Source organism: Opisthorchis viverrini, assembly GCF_000715545.1.
Source record: "Opisthorchis viverrini unplaced genomic scaffold opera_v5_411, whole genome shotgun sequence".
NCBI classification, from domain to species: domain Eukaryota; kingdom Metazoa; phylum Platyhelminthes; class Trematoda; order Opisthorchiida; family Opisthorchiidae; genus Opisthorchis; species Opisthorchis viverrini.
In genome coordinates, this window is record NW_008752067.1 from 331,428 (window position 1) to 357,522 (window position 26,095).

General features: G+C 45.0%; 2 protein-coding genes across 2 annotated transcripts in view; one reads left to right on the forward strand and one right to left on the reverse strand.

Annotated features, from left to right (window-relative positions):
- Positions 1–26,095, forward strand: part of T265_10816 (hypothetical protein) — a gene marked incomplete at both ends in the record, with an annotated part of 36,580 nt that overhangs the window by 8,662 nt on the left and 1,823 nt on the right. Inside the window, 2 exons of the mRNA XM_009177293.1 lie at positions 4,436–4,624; positions 9,446–9,638. Of these exons, the coding sequence (XP_009175557.1) occupies positions 4,436–4,624; positions 9,446–9,638 (382 nt within the window). The remainder of the gene's footprint in view (positions 1–4,435; positions 4,625–9,445; positions 9,639–26,095) is intronic.
- On the reverse strand, positions 4,143–4,346 carry T265_10815 (hypothetical protein; the record flags this gene model as incomplete). The annotated part of the gene is made up of 1 exon (XM_009177294.1): positions 4,143–4,346. One exon carries the CDS (start codon positions 4,344–4,346, stop codon positions 4,143–4,145), a length of 204 nt encoding a protein of 67 aa, XP_009175558.1.

Below are 26,095 nucleotides of genomic sequence, written 5' to 3' on the forward strand. Positions count from 1 at the left end.
AGGGACGGACGGAATCGACATTGCCGACTGAGTATGGATTGATTGATCGCGTTTCGGATACATGTTCTGACCATTCAGCATTGTGCCACGTGGGTCTCTGGAGTTTAACATTACCCTCCCATGTAGTTTCATTGCTTCTTGTGATAAAAGTGCTAATGCAATCATTGGTATCGCGTTTTTTGTACTCGTTAGCCTGCTTCATGAATCGGAACGAGTTCGATTGATCCTTCCTCTTGAGGCAGATAAATCACGTGACCATCTTGTCGGTTAGATTTAGCTTTGTGCTGGTTTATGGTAATCGCTAACAAGCACAGAAACCTCGTTTTATGCGCATAATATCAGCTCAGTTTTCCGGTTCTGAGCGGTGTACCGAGAGTGTATAAGTTTAACCCGTCGTGCTTGAATTTCGTTGGATTTCAGTGCCTCGAATTCACTTCCCATGGATGGAAATCAGAAATATCTATTGCAGTTCGTCATATAAATGTATCTACTAAGATCTTAGTCGAATCTTGGTCGAATATTTTTTTCAACCGAAGTATATCAATAATAGTGCCAACTTAACTAGTGGGGAGTTGGTCACTACATTGTTGGTATCTTTAAAAGGTCGTAGCACCGAACTATATCATTATACATGCAAAACGATGCCGAAGCTAGTTTTAGACATGATATTATTGATGCAAAAGAGCAAATTACCAACAAATGTGTTTCTGTCAGCAACAAACGCGCTGAAATGGAGTGTAAACAAAAACACACTCGGCCGATGCAGTCACGTGTGTGTAAATCGACCCAGATTTGGCAGGTTCAAGTAAACAATAAGCTGGAAAAACAATAGTTGTTGTGCGCTAGCCAGTCCTTGGGTTGTTCAAGATCTATCGCGAATGGTCGTCTAAGAGGAAAACCTCGATAGTTTCATCTTCAATTGTGACTTCCTGTGGAAATTTTTTAACCATCTCGAAAATGTTGCTTCGCTCAATTTGTTTGCTTCCGTGTCCTGTTTTTATCACATCCGTCATTTGTTTTCTTCCATGCTTCCCTGTTTTCCACAAATCGTCGCCCAGCAGGTATGTTGAGGTTAACTCCTTCGGTATCAATTGCTCGCGTGTTTTCACGAAATTTGAGTAGGCTGGAGTGTGATACCTAGGATTAGCTAGCCACAGGACAATAGATGGATGCATCCGCACTGACTACAAACACCGTTTGGTTGTGACCACTAGCACTATTATTATTTTATGATCACATTTGGAAAAATATTTTTGTTCCCTTCGTTAGCGATCGTCTTCGACTGAATATCGACTGATTTGTGTTCCGTATTTTTGATGCACTTCTATAGACACCCGAATTATGTAATTTTCTTGTTTCTGAGCTCAAGCTAGCTCAGTAGCTGGTTAAGATGTGACCTTACTGACTGGAAAGTCCGTGGTTCAAACCGACTTCGGCGTTTGTACTACTCCTGTTTAGACTTGTGCAGTATCTCAGCCATCGGGCTTCCTTCGGGTGGTATGTCAGCTATCCACCGGAAGAGTGTTACAGATGGTAGATTATTTTATTGTTTTTTTTCATCTAGTCCTTAAAATCCCGGTGTTCAGTTTAATGTACGGCAGGTAGGAGTGAATTTATGGACATTCTGTCGACCTCGTGAATTCAGTTGTAGCAACCTTCGTATTGTTGACGCTGTTCGTAGCTAACAACAGCTCAGCGGCTGAGTCGCGCTTTACGAGTCGTTAGTTAGTTCTTGATCGGTCTTCTTAAGGCTTAGGCAATTTCACAACACCCTACCCATGGTGTTTCTCCCCAGTTTACTGTTTTTTTTAATATCACTATTATTATTGTCATGAACAGCAACACACCAGTGGTGGGAATTGGTGCCTAACTGTTGTACATTCACAGAAGACCCTAGTAAAAGGCAAGACAAATAGAAGAGGAGTCGCCGCAAACAACCCTGTACAACTAGAGAGAAATGTCGGGTGTCAGGTGGCTGCATGTTCTTAAAACATGATAATAAAAACGACTGAACATTGTGCTGGAGCAAGAAGCCGTCGCCAGGACTGTTTCAGCGTCATCTGCAACCACACCCAACGATCATTAACTCGGCAGTCCGGCTGCGAAACGATATTGGGCTCACCGCCATGTTCTGCAGGGTCTCCAACCCAGCTTATGTGCACTGACTTCATCTGTCACACTGCCGATTTTGCCGCCCATTAACAAACTTAGGCTCCATCTCCTGAGATTTAAAAGGAGTGAATGGGAGTGGATCCTAAAGCGAAACGTCAAAACTGTAAATTGCATGCCGAAAGAGGGGATCACTTCCTATATTCAATTTAGAGTAGCTTGTGTGGACGCATGATCGTCAAAAGACAAAACGTCATCCACATAATCTAAGTCTACCAGTCTTTCTCCTCTTGTGAATTGGGCACCCAGATTCACGTTCTGGGGATCGTGCTCCATGATAGGGTCACTGACATGAGAGAGGGTGGGATGGCAATTGGAAGCCGCGTGAAGAAAGGATGCCACAATCGAATACTATGATTTAGTTTGTCTAGTGGTGGAAAAACTGATAATTGGCCTTCATCGGGAGCAAAATTAGCGGAATCACAAAGGATGAGAAACAAGCGTTGACTGGAATCCGGGTTCATGCGGTCAACCTTCAGGAAACAGTTCAATTATTCGAGTCGTGTCAATCACGCTTGTGTGGGTCGCGAATGAGGTCAGCTGGTCCCACCATTGGTATTTATGAGCTCTACACAACGGATGTGGACTGTCCGTCGTTTCGACTTTCACTGGATGGTTGTGTGTGCATCGCCAAGGCATTCGCGCACCACCATTCTTCGTGCCTGGTCAGGCCCGTGCGACTTGTCATCATTATTGGCAGCAATCAACCAGCAATATATACTGGCGCCTAACCGCCATACAACCATGATGAGATAAGAAACCTTGGTAATCAGTTGAACTAAGTGGTACGATTGGGGACTTACTGCAATCTTATGTCGTTAGGTTTTAAGGATCAATGTGATGTCACCCACAGTTTAAATTGATGTTGACGGCTGAATCTCTTGTTTTTGATATTTTTCAACTGCGTTTGTTGTACAGTACTCGCCTCTTGTTTGTATTGGAACGATATTCTAGATGCCCGGGTATTCCTTTTGGTATGAAAACACTTATAGACTCTGTCAAGGAGTTTGTGACCAGCCTTATACTTAGTGTTCTATCAAGATAAATCACAGGTTTTTTTACAACTGATTTCATGTTAGCAACTTCATCCATCTGCCTTCTCATGTGACAAGTGCTCTGAATGATATTCACAGTATTCAGACTTTTACTCGACTTGCTAAGTTTGTTGGTTTCTCTTTGAGAAATTCTCTCATGGGGGCACTTATTCCTTCTGTCCCAGTGTGTTTTCTGCTTCTTTGATCCTCGTCTGACAAAATGCCTGGTTAGCTCCTGTAAGCAATGCATACTGTGGCTTGGTTTAGTCAACCTACTTGTCGAGATATGGCTAATTTCGTCTGGATAAACTATGATTCCACTAAATAGCGCGTCGGATAAATATGATAACAAGTCCAGAGCCTGCAACGAGTTTCACCAAGGCATAGGTGCCGAATGAGGAAGGTACTTCTGCCTGCTTTGGTTTTATCTGGTCACGCCAATTCAGTACCAATCACTCGAAAGTCATTAACGTTCTTAGCGCCACTGCCTGTTCTTAAAAAACTGTTGGTAGACTGTGATTCGTTCGGACACCATTAGAGTGTGAACAACCGACCATGTCATCTCTGCTCGTCCAAACGAGCTGCGTTCGCAGAGAAGTTGATGGCGATCGCCGGATGAAGGCTCCAGTGGCAAGTACTGGCGTACTGTTGGTTCCATGCGCGCAATGTAATGATGAAGTAATTTAGTTTTATGCTCTTACAACCTCGTCGGCGAAGCTTATATATCACGGTTATACATGCTGAAAAGATGAAATAGGCCGACATGTACGGAGCTTTATCGTTAAGGCAGCATGCATTTGTTTTAGAGAATTTGATGTGTAAAGCGAACAAAACGAGATCGATAAATATCATTTATAATGCGGTAGACATCCTTGGATGTATTGACAGATGTTTTAGACCCATTAGTGATCAAGATTATTGCCTCTCCTTCAAGGGGCTTTACAATCGCCGGAGGATTGTTCTGGTCGATCCCGAGAGTTTTCTGTCGAAAGGGCGTACGTGGATTAGTTCAAGCGTGTTCCAGTCATGAATTTTTTCGCCTTGCTCTGTCCCTCTTTCAGCGATTTCTTTTTGTTGTGGTTTGTTCACTTGCTGTTGTGTGGCTCGCCGCTTGTAGGCACTCCGTTTACCCTGTTCATCCATGGCTGGCTGTAACAAGTTGTTTACTACAAGCACCTCACTTCTACCACTGCGGACGATAATAGTGGTTGCAAACTGTTATTTTTTTCTAGGGTTTGGCTCTTAGTGAGAACGGATGCATCAGGTTGTTGACTGATCTGATCCGGGAGCAACTATCAATACCATGCGCTGTTATGATGGGCGCAAACCTGGCTTCCGAGGTTTCTCAAGAATACTACTGTGAAGCGACCATCGCAGCTGCAACCCTTGACATGGGTCGTGAGCTGAAACAACTATTCCAGGTGAGTCCCCTACTCGAGTCACTCCGTGAATCTTTGTATTATATCTATGGACGGTTTTCTCAGTATCGTATTTCTAAGTGACTGTGTGGGTGTGGATCAACTCCCCTGAGGAACGGATACCACGCCGAAGGGGGTTTCTTAATTGTACCGGAGGATGGCTTGTTTCCGGTGGGCACTACTGCTGTAGATTCTCCTGAGTAGCAACCTCTTTTAAGGAGCTCTTCTTACAAGGGTGCTCATACTGATTTGTCCTTGTCTTTCAGCGCGCAGCATATGGACCATGAACTTGTTTAGCCACCCCAGGTTTTGGGATTTAGGCACCGTATTATCTTATGAACGTTGCCTATGTCTCGAATTCCTTGTATTTCCTCTGAAAATGTCGTGACCGATACCTTTTAGGTAGTGCTTTCATCTTTATCGTTGTGTTTAGTTTCTGGAGACACTCTTTAATCAACCTCATATGAAAGTCTGATCTCCGAAGCTGTTTTATTCCTATACTAGTGGACTGCCAGATTGGTGGTATACCTCGGCACCCAGAAGCGTTCCTGTAAGTCTCCCCAGTCCAGTCCGTTGTCTGTTAGCACGAGGTTTACCCATCAGCGTAGGATGGAATTGTCATGGACAAAATTGGGCTCTGTCTTTAAGGATTTTTGGAAGCCCCGTAGATTGTGGTACTAAGCGCTTTGATTATCTCCAGTAAAACCGAGGTGATCCTACTATTGTCTCAGAGCGGAAACATGTAGTTAGTAACCTTGTGGTCAGGACATTCAGCTTTGCCCTTCTAGCCAGGCATGACAACAACTTTCACTATGCCCGAGTAGCGCACACATCGACATAATCCTTTCTGTTTAGAGTGACGACACCTGAGCTTTTGACAGACCTAGATAAAACACTTTGTTCTTTCGGAATTCTCATAGAGCGTCAAGGTATCGCCTTGTCAGGGGACTCTTCGTAGCTGAGATATCAACGAGTTACCGGTGTTTCCATCACTTTGACATCCTAGACCGTGTGTTTGACCAAGGTTTTCAAAATGCACAACTAGTTCGACCTGGTCTGCTTGTGTACGACGCGAAACTTAGAGCCAGGAGACGGGATATCAAGGGAAGTTCTTGTCTGAACGTACTGCCATGCCAACGATTCGACTGCCGTTTTCACAACGTCAATATGGGTCAATCAACGTGGATCTTGATTGGCTCCACTTAGGCTGTTAGTTTGGCGTGGGCGTGAGCGAAGCTGCGTCGGTGTGTCTGTATAGTTGCGTACGTGTGTGTTTATCTTGTCCTGCCAAGTGGCGTGTGGCCTGACAGCGAGGGGGTAGAGGGGCGGAGTCTGCCTTCTGTTGACTGTTTATAGGCCTGGTGCCTTAAATCCGGGTTTCGCGCCTAGTTACGCATCCAGTGTGGACAATCCAGATGGATCAAGGATTAGCCCCATGATCGCGGTAGACACAGACCGAATGCCTGTTAATTTCGCTGTCTTTAGCACACGCACTCCACGTATGACCTGAAGCGAGTTTGGTGTATAGGTGGACCGGCAGTCGACTTGATGCTTATTTCCTGCTTGCAGAAAATCTCCCAACTAGAGTCTTGGAGGGTGGTTGAAATTGTGTGGTGCAAGAAGAGATTGACAGCTATGGATGGTACTGGAGCCAACCTCATCTGTCTGTGTTCAAACTACAGTGTTGAAGGTAAAAAAGACCTAAGTTAGAGTCTAACGTCAGGCACAGCGCACCTTGGAGAAAAACCCGTTGTTTGCTGAAAGACAGTGGTCTCCGAATTTTTCAGTCCCTAGCGACGTGTGGATGGCACCATCCTCCCCATTATTTTCTTTACACTGGACGGACATCGTCTTATTTGTGCAGTAACGCCCCCGCAGAAAACACTCTAGAAGGTAAACAGCGGTATTTCCGGTCAAACACGGTTTATTTTATGATCGCACTGGACGGACATCGTCTTATTTGTGCAGCAACGCACCCGCAGAAAACACTCCTCTAGAAGGTAGACAGCGGTATTTCCCGTCAAACACGGTTTATTTTATGATCGCCCGTGGAAGAGCCATGCTCTCGAAGTTTCCGTCATTTCACTTGAAAATGTCACCCCACATTGACCGACGCTAATTAGTAAAAGAAATATGTGAGCCCGTGCCAAAGCATTCAGCACAGTATTGATGTCATTTTCTTGTGCTTCAGCCACAAATTGACTGGACTTTACCGTGGTGTGACGGCATGTGTGTCTCCGGGACACATTGCCCCCATACTGGGTGGTTTCGGTACGACACTCACAGGTTCTCTAATGCCAGACTGGTCAATGGTTAGATGTCCGACTAACACAGTCTTCTGGCCCCTCAGGGTGTTGAAACATGTGTAGCAGCTCTCTCCACAAAAGTGGTGCACTTGCATTTTCCGCCAAGGGGTTAGATTTTGAGCCAAAGTCTTTGGCCATAGACCCTAATCGTCCTCCTATCTAGGTGTGGGCGCCCTGGCAGTATCCCAGCCAATGCGAACTCATGACACTTACAACTAACAATACTCTCATGTCATATTGGCCGTTGCGTGGTGTCACCAGCCAGATCGCCTACTTGCTGTATGCAGCATGTAAGCGACACCTTTCTTACATTTTCACCGTATCATACCCCATCCCGATTTGAATATTCTCTTCGCAGATCCCAGTACCAGCACTGACCACTTTTTTCGCCGTGCATCACGCTGTATAGTTTTTTGTTAGCGAAACTGCGTCTGTGGACATATACCTGAGCCGTCTCCAGATTTTTTACCACCGACTCATTAGTAGCGTTGCTGGTGTTGGATGGTATCTATGAATTCGTTCCTTGTCCGTTTTCACTGACGGTTCTGCTGGAGTAACTGGATGCCGGTTTCGAGAGTTTCAGATATTTGGACTAATTTATGTGACTTTTGACGCCTTGAATTTAATGAACGCATCAAGTAGTAGAAGGGCTTCCAGATATGTATCTAGTGAACAGCACTGGAGACGTATGTTATCCAACGGGATTATACAAAAGTGTATTCTCTATCGCTGGATATCCGATACGTAGGATGGACTACCTAGGAAAAATCGAACAGAAGGGCAGACTAGAGTTCCACCTCGAAACAGTACAGGGGCGAAGCAACTCAAGCGTGACTCCGGTGTCGCCCTGTATGCACTGGAGAAGAAACATCACACCGAATTTGCCGACACACCTACACTTCAATCTGGTAGGGTCTGCACTGAAGCCTCAAAAATCAACATGGTCCTAACCTGTGTCTAACTTGATAGTTGGAAAAATCTTCGGTCCTTACCACCACATGCCTGACAAGATGTAATACCCAGCGTAAACCTGAAAAATAATCGTTCTTCACTCTTATACCGTCCAGCTACGATTGCCAGCAAGAAAAAACAACGAATTATATACAACCATACACTGATACACATTCTATTCCATACACACTACTGTAGTAGCTATGGCCATCAGACGAATCGATCGCAATTCGCGACGATGTTTTGTGGTTAAATGTCTTGACAAAGGTCGTTCAAGCACCACATTTTGCTGTGTTTTGATTTCAGAGTCCATTTAGTGGTGGTTGAACTCGCAAGATATCCGTGTGACTTTTGGCCTAGTTGAGCTGGTCCCTCCCCTCCAAAAAGTACTTATTTATCATCCTCATTAACACATGTGTTGAAGTTCTTTACACTTTCCTGAGGTCATTTGCAACAGTATCGGTAGTTAGTGACAGTATAGAGCTCCTCCACCTTTAACCAAGCTCTTTTGAACTGAACGATCACAAACTATTTTCACGCTTGATAATCAGGCTCATGTGTTACTCATCGGTGCTTTCTGAGCTTGCTTCTCGCATCTCCACTCATAATGCCGATGTATATGTAGACAAGTCAGCATGTAGCTACAGTTTGTTAACATGCTATACACTCCACTGTTCGTTTGTACAGGTTTGCCAACTATACCAGGGTTAGTCCATTTAAGGGTATTTCACCCTTAGGCTGACGTATTCGTTGCTCGGGTGAGTTTATTGGCTGGTGATCAGGTGGTTGATCTGTTCGCCGAGCTTGACAATCGACTTGCACCCGGGTGCACTGGTGATGTCTCCGTGGTGGGTGACCTGTTCGCCCAGTTTGGCGAACAGGTCAACAGTCACTTAACCACGTGGATGCACTTATCAACATATGCCAACACCTCCAGGCTTCATATGCTCATAAGCAACTCCTTGATGGGAAACCTTCGTCCGCAGACAAACCTCCACGCGTCAGCGGTTGTATTTCCCCTATGAATTACTGCGAAAATGCCTCCTTCCATTTGGTCTAACCTGCAGATGACCCATCCAACCTCACACTGGTGTCGAAACGATGGTAAGACAGTTGGCAAGCTCACTGAACAGATCAACAACTAGTTGCACCTAATCTCTACATCGACTTCGAAGGGCCTCAACTTCGTTCGGTCGTATACAAGAGGGAATGACAACATAATGGCCTGTCGCTGATATGTGACGTACTGTTGTCTTACCGCCCGCAGCAGTAGCAGTATCTATATTGAGCGCCTTTTCATTAAGCCGGATGGAACCGATGATATGTAGTCTCTGCGCAGAATACCCCAAGAAACATGCAACATCGACCGTCTTCTACGTTGAAGGCTTGGGTGCAAATCTCATTACTTAGGCGTTTGGGATGTTTTTCATTCAACAATCCTCTCACAAATGTCATATGGCTATCTAGTAGGGCAGACGTGGATCACAACTATGAGCCACAGCACTTCTCTAGGTCTCGCCTTATAATCCTGCGTTGTTTGATTGTGCTTGTTCGGATTTCATTTTAGACCGACTACTTCCGGATTGTGGTTATCCAGGATGAAGTGGGCACTGAACTCTGTGGTGCGTTGAAGAACATTGTTGCCGTGGGCGCTGGAATTACCGAAGGTCTAGGTTACGGTGATAACACTAAGGCCGCCGTGATTCGTCTCGGTTTTATGGAAATGAAATCATTTATCTACGAGTTCTTCGGTGACAGAAGTGAGTTGCTTGTTTAGTTTCTGCGATACAATCTATTCTGGAGGGTGATCTTCTAATTCCCATTTTCATCGGTTGCGCCACAGTATAAGTCGGTTTGAGTGGAGCGCTCTTGGTTTGCAATAGCGCAACCTAAGAAAGAAGGTCACCTGAGAATTCTACTTTTGAAGCCTCTTAAGTTTATGGCTGACGGGTAGCCTATCTTTCGGCTCGTATTACGAAGTACCTTTAAGGCATGTTCTGCTCAAAATCCTTCCCAAAAAAGATAAAAATAGCCTCACTCTGGTTGTCTAACACAAACATGTTATGTGCAATATGCTTTCCTTCATCGGACTGACTTCGACTCGTTATATTTGTGAAATTAGGATTCCTATAAATTGAGTCACGACCACTAGGGGTTCCGGAGAAGAGGTGTATTACTTGGAATGATATTCACTCGGAGTTGCTTTTTTAATATTTCCTGAGAAGAGACCATTCTGACTCGGTCTCCAGGTGTGATCGTCCCAATAAAGACCACTGTTGTCAATAACTTCTATACCTTTAAGCGTGTTATGAAGTAATCTCTCAAGAGTGTATCGGCGAATTAAAGCCCCCCATCGACGGGCTGTTTTCAGCGTGGGACGCCGGAAGCTGTTGATAACACTCTTCACTGGACGACCAAAACCGTGCGCTTTCCCGAAGCGTTCGTTTTTCAGGGGTACTCATTTTTTTCCGTTTCTACGTCATTGTCTCTCCCCACATCAAGTAACTTTTCCCACCATTTACGGCAATCCTGTAGAAAGGAGCGTTTGATGACAACTACTTTATCGATCGGAAGTGGTGGGGTGAGTATTTTCGGCTATTTAGATTCATTGAAAAGAAGCGTCGGTGTGTTATATGGTCAACGCAATTCAGCGTGCGAATCAGAAAGTATGTTCGTAATTCCACACAACACAGTTCGAACACCCGGTTGGTTCGTATAAAGAATCCAGGGTTAGTTAGCTCACGGATTTCTTGTGAATGCGATTCTTGCGTGTAATTGTCATGTTGCCACGGTACCCGGGCAGTGGATCTGTTGTTATTCTCAGAGGCGCGTGATGTGAAAAACTTTCGTCCCCGAAATCCTCCATGCATGACCGTTATGGTATGAAAAAGCGCAACCTAGTTCCCAAACTTTTCTGTAGGCTTTCCCCTTTTGACTGCGTATCGAAATGCCTCTCCGCACCTCGGTGAATTGCTGCGCTCTAGTGGGCATAAAATAATTCGGTTTTCTATATCGTCTTGTCATTATAGTGCAGCATTTCGCGCTTTGTTGCTGATGTTGCGAAATGTCGATAGGTCGGCCTGAGTGATTAGCCGTTTACGTGGTTCGCTGAGCTTTGCAATTGATTTAGGTGTTTCGTCACTATTCGAAGAACCTTGTCAGTGCGTTAGTGAACACCGTACCGTTTACTACTATTTGTACTAGAGTGTTGTGTTAAACGGGATCAGATTAGCGATATTTGCTTGAAGGGCAACAGTTTTCCTCAAAAAGCTTAACAGCTGGTTCAAAGACTATTGTGTTATCACAATACTACTGAGCCACTTAGTTAACACTTCCGCTGGAAACCTCCAGACTTATGCTGCTTTTCTTTCCATGAGACTCGGTACTATATGTACATATACGTATATGTAATACAGCCATATGATTGTCGACTGGCGCGGGGGTCTTTTTGTTACACCAAAACGACTGCCACTGCGATCAGATTTTTATGAAAATCCCTGGTTCTAAAGCAGCTAAAAAGACCGAAGTGAAATCAGGCGCTTTCTAAATTATAAATGAAATCCATTCTTGATACTGGCTCACTCCAAGGTTAAATAAAACAGTCATATATATGAGCGGTTTCTGTTTTTTTTGGTGAACAGTGCCACATATGTTAGAGGTTGCTGGTGATGATGATGACGATGATTGATGATGAAGCCAAACATATCACAGGACTCTTCGCATTTACTACCCACCCTTCAAATGAGCACTTCATGTCAATCATGCTTAGTTATAGAAGTCTTATTACAATTGCTTTTGAATGTGATCGCAGACCTGTGGTCCCTTGTTTTCAGCCATTCCCACATTTATTTCGTTCGCTAATTGTCGATAAGCCTAGAATGTCTGCATGCATGTTATCCCCCAAATCCCATTCAACTGTAGGCAATGATTTGAAGGATACGGTAGAATGGGAACTTAGCGCGAGGACAACCTACCTCACTGAATGTTTTCTTCCGCCCATCTGTCGTAGGTTCCACGTGCTACTCTGAAATAATTATCTTATTTTGCACACTACGAACGCCTTAATCAATTGTTTAAAGAACATACCACACAAAAGTAGTGGGCATAAAATAATTCGGTTTTCTATATCGTCTTGTCATTATAGTGCAGCATTTCGCGCTTTGTTGCTGATGTTGCGAAATGTCGATAGGTCGGCCTGAGTGATTAGCCGTTTACGTGGTTCGCTGAGCTTTGCAATTGATTTAGGTGTTTCGTCACTATTCGAAGAGCCTTGTCAGTGCGTTAGTGAACACCGTACCGTTTACTACTATTTGTACTAGAGTGTTGTGTTAAACGGGATCAGATTAGCGATATTTGCTTGAAGGGCAACAGTTTTCCTCAAAAAGCTTAACAGCTGGTTCAAAGACTATTGTGTTATCACAATACTACTGAGCCACTTAGTTAACACTTCCGCTGGAAACCTCCAGACTTATGCTGCTTTTCTTTCCATGAGACTCGGTACTATATGTACATATACGTATATGTAATACAGCCATATGATTGTCGACTGGCGCGGGGGTCTTTTTGTTACACCAAAACGACTGCCACTGCGATCAGATTTTTATGAAAATCCCTGGTTCTAAAGCAGCTAAAAAGACCGAAGTGAAATCAGGCGCTTTCTAAATTATAAATGAAATCCATTCTTGATACTGGCTCACTCCAAGGTTAAATAAAACAGTCATATATATGAGCGGTTTCTGTTTTTTTTGGTGAACAGTGCCACATATGTTAGAGGTTGCTGGTGATGATGATGACGATGATTGATGATGAAGCCAAACATATCACAGGACTCTTCGCATTTACTACCCACCCTTCAAATGAGCACTTCATGTCAATCATGCTTAGTTATAGAAGTCTTATTACAATTGCTTTTGAATGTGATCGCAGACCTGTGGTCCCTTGTTTTCAGCCATTCCCACATTTATTTCGTTCGCTAATTGTCGATAAGCCTAGAATGTCTGCATGCATGTTATCCCCCAAATCCCATTCAACTGTAGGCAATGATTTGAAGGATACGGTAGAATGGGAACTTAGCGCGAGGACAACCTACCTCACTGAATGTTTTCTTTCGCCCATCTGTCGTAGGTTCCACGTGCTACTCTGAAATAATTATCTTATTTTGCACACTACGAACGCCTTAATCAATTGTTTAAAGAACATACCACACAAAAGGCATGTTTCTTTTGGAATTCCAGTGACCTTCTCAGTGTTTGTTGTCAACTTAGTGATGACCATTTTGTAGATGCACCCAAACCTTCGGCGTTAATGCTAGTGTATCCACAGAATAAAAGCTATTAAGGTCAATGGTGGTCAGATCTGTTGTTATTACTCCGATACGCCTAACTTGGCAGACAATTTTTCAGAAAAAATTCTTGAACAATGCTTTTAGTACGGGTTAAAGGGTGTGATACTTTTACAACCACAACCAAAACAGCAGTTTTAACTCGAACAACCACTAAAAGGGGGTCTGCATGCTGCATTGCGTTCTACTGTCTTGGGTTGAATGAGGACGGTAAACACGTGTTAGTAGACCGTTTTAGAAGCTGAGCAAAACGCATTCTCTGGTCTTTCAGCAGATAAACATCAGGTTCACTTCGTGCTTCTTCGGTTGGTCTATACCTATGCTTCTGAAGTTTGGACAATGTCTTAAATTCGCGGTGTCCATCTTTGAGTTTCGGGTTTCCGGGGTAATCGGTAAGGCTGATTCAAGGTCACTGATTATGTTCAACTGTAGGCCGGTGTAAGTGTTTCAAGCATGTTTAAGTTATGCTATTTCGTCCTACTTATGTCAGCCATACTCGAGTGCATTTTCCACCTACAGCGAGTATTGTTTAGAACGAAACCATATTATACTTCGGGCGTTTGCTCATCGCGAAAAGAATTCGGTTGGAGCAGTGTGAAACCGTGTTTTCGACTGAACCGGTTTGACTGGTGTACCGCAACTACCATTCTGTATCAATAGGGTTGTTATACGTAACCGCATCGTCCGATTCAATTAGCCGAACATGCACAGCAACGACTGACAACGGAGTAAGAGTCAAAGGCAGCTTTCAGGTTGTTTTTCTTGACCTGAAAGCTGCCTTTGACTCTGTGGACCACCAAACACTGGCAGTGTCTGCGGAGCAAAAGTGTCCCCCGTAAATTCCTGACCATCATTAAGGCGCTGTACGCCAACTCCCGCGGCCGTGTAAAGGTCTACGGGAGGCTCTCTCCTGAGTTCATCATATCCAGTGGTGTCCGACAGGGCTGTCCTCTTTCACCTTTCCTCTTCAACTTCGTCAATGATACAATCATGAAAGACTCACTACTAGCCCCTAATGCCTGTGGGGTCGAAGTGCTCCCTGGGCCTCCGCTCACAGATATCGAGTACGCAAACGATATAACTCTTCTTGGATCTGACCCTGCGGTAATGCAAACAATATTAAATCTAAATAATTCTACCTCGCGGTTCGGCATGCAAAGTGTAAAGTGCTACTGCAAGACTGGGTGGGCTCGAACCCTAGCCTCGTGGTTGCGGATGAACCGATTGAGGTAGTAGACAAATTTGTTTACCTAGGCAGCTGTATCCGTCCCGGTGGTCTCACGAAAGATGAAATTTCCATCTGGATTGCGAAGGCCAGAGCAGCTTTTGCGAACCTACGTCACCTGCGGCGTAGGCGTGACATCAGCCTCTCTGTGCGGTGCGCTCCATATTACTATATTGATCAGAAACCTGGCGCTGCGCGGCGAGGACGTCAAAAAACTTTCAGTGTTTGACCATCGATGTCTTCGGATCATTTCCCGAATCTGGTGGGAACACCGGATCAGCAATTCTGAAGTACGTCGAATGGTATTCGGGAGAAATAACTCACCCTCGATAGATGAACTGATCGCACTGCATAGGTTGCGCTGGCTTGGCCACGTCCTGCGTATGCCAGTCGACCGACTTCCTCAGAGGGCTCTTTTCGCACAACAACGTGAAGGGTAGAAGAGAGCCAGGAGCGGTCAAACAATGACTTGGTAGTGAGGTATGAAAGTCATTGCTCCTTTTCCAACCCCCCTTCACTTGACAGCCCACTGACAGTGCTGGATCTATGCACCAATTTATCAGCTCCCGCCTGCAATGCGCAGCTACCTACCCCTCCCCTCCCCAACCATGGGTGAACGAAACTGCGGCAGCTACAACCACCGTACGACGAGTACGCGGTTATTACAGCTGACGATGATGATGATGATGATAAACCGCTGTAAGATAGACCGTAGTGGTCTGTTTATGCGGTGTCAAATGGGGTACCACGTGTGACCCGCTGATGACAGTGTAAACCAGCCTTTTTGAGTCATCAACCAGTTTAAGCATTATTCTGTGACACTTTCCACCAGCACAATTTCTCTTACATCTAGGCATTGGCGTCATCGTCTATTTCCTTGGGGTTGCAGTGGAATGCCGCATTTGCCTAAAATTTATCGCCCCGACAATATTTTCCTGGAGATACCGCATCATTTGGGTAAAAATGGATAAGCAATCGACAAATTGATAGATAGGTATTGGTTCTATCATTCCGTAGTTTAATAGCAGACTTGACTAGGTGTTAGAAATCGGAGCAACCTAGTTTAACTACCATCCAATGAAACTTCACCAGTTTCTACAACCAGATTAAGGCAGTCTAATTTCAACAAATACACTTGTTTGCATATCAGTTTGATTTTGACGGGTGACTTAACTGGAACACAGCTGAACCTGTGGTTTACAATGTTCTTAGGCAACTGAATGTGCTCACCAGACTGCCTCAGGTTCCAGTTGGTACGATTTTCGAAATATCGCGATATATTGTGTAGACGTAATATGCTACTCATGAGATTGTCGACAGAAAACGGTCTAATGTTTTCACGGAAATCGTAGTCTATAAAGAGACGTTCCATGACTACTGAAGAAACTGTTTTACTCAACGTTGAATTAAGGTGTTATGTATAAGACAGGCTTCTCCATGTGAAATATGAATCTGTCTGTAAAATTTAACCACGCTTGCCAAAAATATGATAGAATCCCTCTCCGTCAGTGATCGCAGGATTGCATTGATCAGTAGGAGCTGCGTGATTATAGCTAGTTTAATGATCTAAGACAAGCCATTCTCTTTGACAAACAGGCTTCGACTGCGACCAGTTATCTTTTCCAGTAGCGCCCTATTGAGTGTTGTTGGTGACCTCTCGCAAGGTTATCGGGATTAGCGTGCGGAGTGTTCCTCGACGAATTCTCTGAGCTGTTCTGTAGGCGAGGCTAGTAGATCTGACCAGTGAAAAGCCTAACTTACTGTGAGCAGCTTTCAGAGTTCCGTCGAAACAAAAGCTGTGCTGCCGTTTTTGTTGACTTCGTAGGTAGATCCAAACATGTCGCCACTCGTTTTGAACGCAAATACCGTCTTATATTTTTGGAGAATCTCATGATCAGTGTAGGGAAAGGATGTGAGGCCAAGTTTGTTTTAAAATGGTTTTGACTATAGCTATTATGGAAGTGATCTGTCAGCTCACAATGACCGGAAAGAATTTCTTGGAGTCGCCAAAAATTGGTTACCCCGGGGTGTTACCGCTAAATGAGTGCTTCACTGCACTGCCATACAAAATAGAAGGAAAACGAACAGTTGTCGCAGGATAATGGCTTGCTTATGCTGCGGTGTTAAGCTGGTGCCCGACGCTGTTATTGTCAGTGATGCTGTTGTGTGCATTCATTGTGTGGCTCAGGATTCACTCAGAACAGGGCTAATATTTTCGGAAATTTTGGTAAATGGACGCTTCTTCCATGCATGTTCCGTCTGACTGAGAACCAGCTGCTATGTTTATGCATATTAAACGACTTGTATCCTTATACAACAATACTTTCTGCTTTCTTCCCTGGCAAGGCAAAGTGTCGATGAAAAGTTTCAAGTGGCAGCGCAAACCAGAAATTTGTACGAATTTAGTTTGTTTCATTGTGCTTCCCTCGATCACCTGAACTAAGTTTGCCCGCAGGTGTTGTAGTTGACTACGGTTGCTAACCCTTCCCGACAAATTCAGCCTATTCCCTTAGAAGCCACCTCCCAGGAATGCAAAAAGTGTTTTTATGGAGGTGTTCCTTATTTGGAGCTGAGCATTTGTCTTTCTCTTTTTAATGTGATTTTGTGTCCATGACGGTTAAGCTACTAGGTTTTGCCACAAATAAATTAGTATAGTCTGCGCGCTTATCGCCTGATTATCTTCAATACTCCCAACGAGCTCTTCAATGAATACAGCCTTGTTACGGGGATAACTTTTTTGGAGATTATTTTGAAGAGTACCGTTCCGAATTTTTCGTTTCCATCAGCTATGCATCCTTCAGCGAAGAAAACGATTACAAAGCCACGTTTTTGAGTCACTTCCACTGAAGTTGTTGACACTCAGGCGGAGGAGAAAAGTAACTGAGCACCTTGCTCACAGAATAACATTTCATTGTTTAACTCGGCTTTCCATTCGATTCTAATGATATCTTCCATCTCGATGCCCCTTTGGGCGTGCGTCTGGCTATATCAAGCCTATATCGGTATCTTTTTTCTATTTTTCATTTTATTCTCCAGTTACTTGATTTTCGCCACGAGTTTTCGGCTAAAACCCTCCATTTGGACATTACAAGTCTCCAGTTACTTGATTTTCGCCACGAGTTTTCGGCTAAAACCCTCCATTTGGAACATTACAAGAACCGTGCACCAAGTAATCGCATGCATTCGATACGCGTTACACCACAGAGAGAAAGTGTGTTAGGTCGTGCATCTAAACTTGGCATTCTTCCCTCAGGTTGTGGTTCTTGCTAGGACGAGTCTGATAATGAGACCAGTTTGGCGCCAAGCGAATGCATGGTATCTCATCTTCCACACCATCACAACTGATGAGCTGTATCTGGTCGAATGGATTCCCGTTGACATCTGGCACTTCGACTATTTTAACGACTGTTAGTCAGCACTTACTATTTGCGTTTCATGCATGTTCAGGTACTCTTATCTGCGGGTGTGTAATCCCAAAAAAGACTGCAAATTGTGGAATTCTCCGCTGTAGTCGTGTTCATTCCAGTTGATCTAATCGAAGAACCGCAGATGATTCTCAGCAGCGGCTTCACCGAGTCATATGTTGATGCACTGGCTGAGCGACAGCTGACGGGATTCATGATCCCTTCATCACCCTCAGAATGATGCACTCGTGAATAAGCGGTGGGAGCATTGCGGAACCAGTCTCTTAATAAGATCCTTAACTTCGAATTTCGTATCTTTTGTATCTATGTGCATTGAGGAGTGGTAAAGAACAGTGTCATCCCTTTCCTCGATGTTGATTAGCCTGTCGCTCGTAGCATACTCTACTCTCGTGAATTTGGAGCGCACTTTACCATCACATCGTCAAAAGGGAGTGGGGAATAGGTTACTCTCACCTTTTGGTGGGAAAACTCGTGATAATGACTACCTTATGGCTGAATACGAAGGAAGGAATTCGGACCAGATTTCATCAAGAATTGGTTGCTTTGTGCGTCATCGACATTTAACTTTCATCTCCCGATTCACAAAGTTGGTGTCAGCAAACGGTAGGTTTTTGCACCAGTTTCTCGCGTCAAAACATTTCATCCGATGAACGACCTAGAGGTGGAAACCAGCTCACTGGTTTTGAATGCGTCAAGTATTGACAGGGCGTTCGCCACTTGTCCGCTCGGTTTCTACAACAGGAAATCGCTATTATTCATTCCCTGTAAACAATAATCTGTAAGGGCTAAGACACAGTCACGCTGGTTTTGAATGCGTCAAGTATTGACAGGACGTTCACCACTTGTCCGCTCGGTTTCGACAACAGGAAATCGCTATTATTCGTTCCCTGTAAACAATAATCTGTAAGGTGTCGCGCCGTGCACGTATGCACACGTACACACTTTGAAGGCTAGCTCATGATCTTGTGTTTTGTGTCTTGAGTCTCTTGATAGTTCTCAGTAAAATAGAGCTCACCTGGTTTGCGGATTGATTTTCGTCCACGTCACTGGAACTGTTGACACAAAGGTTAGGTCATTCGTCGCCCGCATATGTCAATCAGCAACAATCATAGTGGATGGGGTTATGTGCAATCATGTGAGTAGTCCGTCTGTTTCACCGATTTCGACTCTGGGTGCTGGCGCACCTCTTCATCTCCTTCGTTGGCACGAACTTGGCTATATGATCATAGTAACTTGTCCAAATACAGTCAGGATGCGTTCTAGCATCAATGACCGATTATGAAAAAGTATACGCTACTCATAAGGTTGCTGGAAACAGTCCGGCAGCCCATGACCGGTTTCGCCCTTCTTGGAGCTCATCAGGCAAACTTAGTCCATTACGAGGACTATTGTAAGTGAGAGATTTGGCTGGATTCGGTTGAGTCTCCCGTCAAAACCAAATTCTTATGCAAATGCGAGCATTTGGCGTGAACGGATCTAATCCTTTAGCATGATTCGCAACGTAATCAACCCCACTTTGTCCACCAAATGAGTTTGCGGAGTGCTTTGGGTGTGGTGTACACTGGACGTGCCTTTGTTACCGTGCTTATGGCTTTAACTGCGGACACAGCTGCATGTGGCTGCTAATCAACAAAACAGGTTTGCGTAAAACAGCGGTCACTGGGTAAAATTAACCCGCCTTTCACCAGAACGGGGAGCAAAACCGAAAGGACTCTTCTCCTAATGGAGTGGAACGTCAGTTCTGGGATGTCTGACGTTTGTCTAAGCTGTGGCTGTCTCTAAGTTGGCCAAAAGGCATTTTTCTAGCACGCTGAATAGTCGGACACCGTTACCGCCGTTTGCTTAATGGCATTCTCATCTGGGATTGTCACCCTCGTTGGGTGTAGAACAAGTTTACGGCACCCTGCTGAATAATTCTGCGAACTGTATAAGTGGTGCCAGGCAAAGCGACAGAAGCCAGGGATTTCCGACTATCATAGAAGCAATCGTTCGTTCAGCTATAAAACCCTTTCGATGCCTAGCGTCCATGCTACCTCGAGAGCTGAGACGCACCCTTTCGATGCCTAGCTGCCATGCTACCTCGAGAGCTGAGACGCTGTTAGGTTGCCCAAGCCTAGGGATGAGATGCTGAAGTGGGATTCGAACCTTCCGGTCAGTAAGTTGACGGCTTAACTACTGAGCTATCTCAAGCCGGATGCTGTTCCAGTCAACTGAATATGTGGATCTGCATTCAAGAGACTTGTGACACACCATAGCATAGTGTTAACTGTAAGTGGTGTGTTTGCACTGACGAACAAGCACAGGTTACATAGTTCATCTTTATCCTATACATACAGTCACTGTCCCTGGACGCCGTTTCGAATTCATCACTTGTTCGAATCCGTTTGGCTGTGACTGGTTCAGTCTCTGAATGCTTCTTTAGCAATACTGATTGTTTATCAACACCACGGACCAAAACAAATGAACCTTGCCGCGTTGACTGCCTTGACATGTGTTGACCTTCAATTACACACGGAAACATTCCTCGGTGGTTGGCCGGCGGACTGAACTGAATTCGGACGGCTGTTGACTGGTCGTGTTAACCTGTTAAGTGTTGCTGTCACCGCAGGCAGTGCGTCGCTGATTTGTTTTTCACTTAGCAGTTTGACTGATGAAATTCTTATGTATTGTCTTTATGTTTATCAGACTAAGGTTTTCTACATCCGAGAGAATTTAGTGCACCAACTTCTACTGTCCACTGTAAACAACTACACCCAATAAACCAACATAAAACTGAAGTAACTCCCAACAAGAGATTATCCTTTTCCTTTTTTTCTTTCCGCTTTACATCGAGGAAGGTGAATTCTGTTATGTCTTGATGTACGGTAGTGCAACGCTGTATCGGTCCCTTGGCTTCCTGCTCCGCCCACTACATTATATTTTAAAACGCACGGTAGCTCTACACAGCCCTTTATGGAGACATATATATATATATATATATATAGGGTAATCACAGAGTGTTCCACAAGGTCGTGCCAGAATGTCCGTGAGGGGGCGAGAACCGTCGAGTCAAGGTGCTTGACTCGGATTATCTGGCATTCTGACCAATCAGGGCATGCCTACGTCTGGCCCGTGTCCTGCACGTGACACATGCATCCAACTGATGTGATGTTCGGTTATTAGGGACGGCTGGCCCCCGAACACCTCCCCCTTGAGAGGGCTGTCCAACCGACTGCTGCTTTGGACTCCACTGTGATGACTCATGGAGGTTCTGTCGCACGTCGGTCCGTCCCTGGGGCTGCCAGCATGCTGATCTGGAATCCGGTACCCTCCACTTGGGAGGTATGTCACGGCTGTCCGGTTTCCAATGCGACGTGGTCCCCTCACCAGACCGCAGTCTGTTGCCTGAAGTTGGTTCACTTGACGCGGATGTGCTGATGTTCTTACGTGTGCCTCGTGTTTGACATCGTCGACCCTGCGTCCACCGTGGAGAGCATTCCTCATATATTTGAATCGGTGGCTGGTCTCTGTGTGACTGTTGTGGCGTCCCTTCTGCCGGCCCCACTTCCTTGACTTTCCGGATAGCAGTAGGACGATCCGCCTGAACCTGCGACTGTAAACTGAACGGTTCAGATCGCGGGTGAAACGTTGCGGGCTGCTGGGAGGGTTCACCAAATTGCACTGAGGTGAGAGGGCTACCGCTGCCGGACGCCAGAAGCTGAATAGTCGCTGTGTCGCGTATGCTCCATCTGGTCTCCGGTTTGGCTGCAACTGTAGCGACCACAAAATCGTCAGGACGTGATGTTCTCGTGAACGTATCGGGGCCGTTTGCAGTTGTTTCGTCACAAACGGCATTGAGGGGTTCATCCAACAGTTGAAGCTCATTAATCCAATCCAGGCCCAAGAGATCAAGGCCTGTGTAGTTCGTGAGGTAACAAGTGCCACTGAGATGAATTCCCTTGAACGTTACGGAACAGTTCAGCTTCCCGGTCAGTTTGAGGCTTCCACCAGATGCATTACGAACGATGCACTTTGTGGGTTCCACTGGTGGCCTTCCAATTTCGTTCCAGGTTCGTTTTGAAATCAGAGTGAGGTCAGAACCTGTATCCAGTTGGAGAGTAACTGGTGTGCCATTGATACATAATGTGACAAATTTACGTCGACCAGGTGATTTCATCCTGAATGTGGCGGTCACAGCCTCTGCCTGCGTCCTTTTGTCGGGTCGGTGTTTGCGCGAGCTCCTGAAGTTGTCTCTGCAGCATTCTTCTTTGTGACCCTTTCGACTGCACTTACTGCACCTGTGGTTCCGGTAGGGACAGTGGCGTGAATAGTGCCATTCTTCACAAAACCAACAGGGTGTGGGCGGTTTTCTTGGAGTTCGTTTTGAACTTGACTTCCTTTTGGAAGTTACTTTGCATACCATATCCGGCTGAGATAATTTGGAATGTCCAATCATGGCAGCATCAGCCTTGAGATTGATAAGATGCTGGCATTCGGTGGTAAGTTTCTGAAGCGTCAACTCTGGATCCTGTTCAATTCGATTCAGTAGCCGGGTCCGAATATCTGCATCGTGTGGTGATTGAAGACCAGCCACAAAGATGAGACACTTGAATTGATCCTCGGTCATGGAGCTGAGCTGAAAGCGCTCGCATTCTCTGTTGACCACACCGGCATATGTGATGAAATCCTCAGTATCCCTTTTGGTAATCTTGAGACACTGATAACGAATATTGAACAAGGAACTTTGCTCACCGAATATTTGGGCCAGAATTTTGACAGCATCTGCGAAACCAAGGTCACGAGGGAGTTTGGGGAGAATGAAATTTGTGAACCGATCGTGTTCAGCTGTCCCCAGTTTCCGCAGCAACAGACGAACTTTCCACGCATCATCAAACTGAGCAAAGTCGGTTTGAAACATGTCTTCATATTTCTTGAACCAACTTTCGAAAGTTCGTCCAGATTCAGCATCAAAATTGAATTCGGTAATTGAGCTGGCAGCAGCATCTGCGGAAGAAGACGGAGGCTCACCCTTTTTTATCGCATTCACCGACATACTGCGCATCAGAGATTCAACAAGCCTCAGTTGTGCTTCTTCGAACTGCTTCTGTTGTTGCTGTAAAATTAATTGGAGTTGCTCTGCCGAAATTGACATCGTGGGTTCGGGTTGTCGCCAGTTGTTATAACTTGCTGGACGGTAGTGCAACTCTGTGTCGGTCCCTTGGCTTCCTGCTCCACCCACTATGGTATAGCAAAAGGCACGGTAGCTGTACACAGCCCTTTATGGAGACAAAGGAAAATCAGTACAACTGTTTATATATAGGGTAGTCACAGAGTGTTCCACAAGGTCGTGCCAGAATGTCCGTGAGGGGGCGAGAACCGTCGAGTCAAGGTGCTTGACTCGGATTGGCTGGCATTCTGACCAAGGCATGCATGCCTACGTCTGGCCCGTGTCCTGCACGTGACACGCGTCCAAATGATGTGATGTTCGGTTATCAGGGACGGCTGGCCCCCGAACAAATTCCCTATTAAACTTGTGGGATGCACTCTCTAATCTCGGAAATGTTGAATTTATCCCCAGGTAGGGAAATCACAGTGACACTTTCATCTGCCCGAACCCACAAATCGTCTGTCGCAAAAACAAATGTTTCCGTTGCATTATCCGGATGTCGCCAACTCTTTTGCGCAAGGCTGAATTTTCTTTAACAACTGATCTACTAGAGCAGCTAAGCAACAAGATAAATCAACACGTGATGAATCGGAACTTGTCGAGCTTTCGATAGTTACCATTCAACCATCAACAATTACCGTTTTGTTATGCTGTTAGAATATATCTTTATATATATCATTATCCTAGTTAGTCCTCCTACTTGAGTTCCGCTAACCAGCATTATTTCTTTCCTCGGGCCGGACGACATACTGAGAAGAAATGCATGTGGACATATCTTGTTGGTGCCCCAGCATGTCTCCGTTCTACGCGTTTAGAGCTCTTGGATTTTGAGCATGCGCCGCAGTATTTGTAGTGACACATGGCGATGAGTGTACATTTTTACCATTGAATCTGACACCAGACCAAGTATGGCGGACACTTTTTACCTGATGTGCGAATCTTGATGTGTAGCGCTTACCGCGCCTTGAAGAGCATTCAGCCTTGTTTGTCCTTTGTTCGGCTGTTGGTCTTTGCACGTCTGTTTCGGTACCGAAGATTCTCACATACGTCGGGATTCACCTTGTCTGACTGGAACTTCTCTCTTTTTACCTAATATTCTCCTTCAACCCTTTCACATTCATCGCCTGCACTTACTTCTTATGTCTTTGAAGATGCTCTTTAAAACTAAACGGTAGTAGTAGCTAATTTCATCCCACCGTGCTAACTGTCGTTAGTACTGTTTATGGACACCGGACTTTTCGCTAACCAGTTGTAGCAAGCAGCGTGCTAGTTGTTCGTATTCGTCCGCCTTCGCGACAGAACACACATCTGTTGGGCATTTAGATATCTCCCTGCAGATGCTTTTTGTGAGGAGAGTACTATACATGAAAACAGGAGAATACAGAATACACTGAGTGTACATGAGTGTTTAAGAACGAGAGCTTGGACAATCCAACCACACCTTGGCTGAAAGCAATAACACGTCTATTTTAGGATTTTGAGTCAATGTACTGCTCACGTTTGCCAACGAAACCATGTATTTTATTGCAAGTCTATCTCCCGTTAGCTCTTTTTCTATGCGTTGATCTGGCTGGCTGCTAATAAAGAGTTTCTGGGCGCCTTTAGTTAACTCACATAGATGCACTAGCCGCACTGGTTATAAAAAAATGTAAGACATCCCTCATCATGCTTTATCCCTTTGTATCTAAAGTTGATTGATCTCGAATATGCTAATGCCCACCACCACCCATCATTCTGGTTTTGTTTACCATGAGAAAGTTCGTTATTCGAGAATTTTACCACATATGCTAAGTACATATTCGGTTATATTTTATGGAAATGTTTTCTGTTCTGCAGTGAACTTTTATCACTTTAAATTAATGTGCAGGCTACATAGACTATATAATATAAGGGAATAGTGAGAGAAAGATCTTCTTTCTGTCCTAATTGGATGGACTAAGAGAACCTGGCGTTCCGAGTGAGCGGTAGTTTTGAAATCATCTTGTCCAAATTGCACCCCATTTGTATTTAGGATGTTAGCGCATGTTTCATCCTTGTTTTCAAGGACGTGTTTCTAAGGTTTATTGCACGCGAGTTTCGGCCTTGATGATGATAAGTATTTGGAACAAGTGAGATAGTCAGTCTGGTAGCCTTTTCCTATTCTCTAGAGAGCGGATAGCAGCGAATTCGTGCTCCATAAGGTTACTCAAGAGCTGGTTCACGGCAGTATAACTAATGACTTTTTCCTTCTGGAGCATCGACGGCACTTATCGGTATATTCCACTATCTGGATATGTCGGTGGTGGCTAATGCGTAGCGACAATAAGCTAACCGTTGTGCGATTGTTGTATTTCGGTGACTGAACTGTCGCCAGTATTAATGTTGTGACATGTACTGGCAGATGATTGATGGTCATGGGTTACCCAGACAACATAAACCGTAGTTTATAGTGTCATGGCCTGTCCCCTCTTGAGCGTTCTCCGACACGGACGTAGAGTGCGTGAATGATCGTTGAATGATTCTCAGGCAGCATATGGTGGGTCCCTCTCCGGCCAGTCCATGAACGGCTGATTCTCAGGCAGCATATGGTGGGTCCCTGTCCGGCCAGTCAACGAACGGCCAGCGTCGGTCCCAGAACACACTAGCCAGCGTACCAGGAGACATCTAATCAGACACAGCGGCCATTCGCAGAGGAAACAACTGAATCGTGGCCGAGCGATAATAGCCATAATAAAAGGACAGTAACAATAAAATGTGCAAACCGATTAGTCAAACCCTGCCCTTGACTGCAATTATTTCGGCAATACTCGTCGACCGTATAGACTGATCTTTATCTAGGCGGTGCACTTGAAAGACACGTGGAAAACATGAGATTGACTAATAGTTACATCCAGGGTAAGTCAACCACTCGAGTCAGCCTATTTTGGATGCCTAGGCGCACTAAATTCAAATCATGCACCAGTTTCGTGAACGAAATGTTTGGGTCGGGACTGTATGAATTACGTATCGTGCTATCGATGAAGCTTGCAACCGGTTATTGTCGGTTACAGACCAATTGGTCGTTGATCAGCTCACCTAGCCACCCATGCACGTGTCACAAC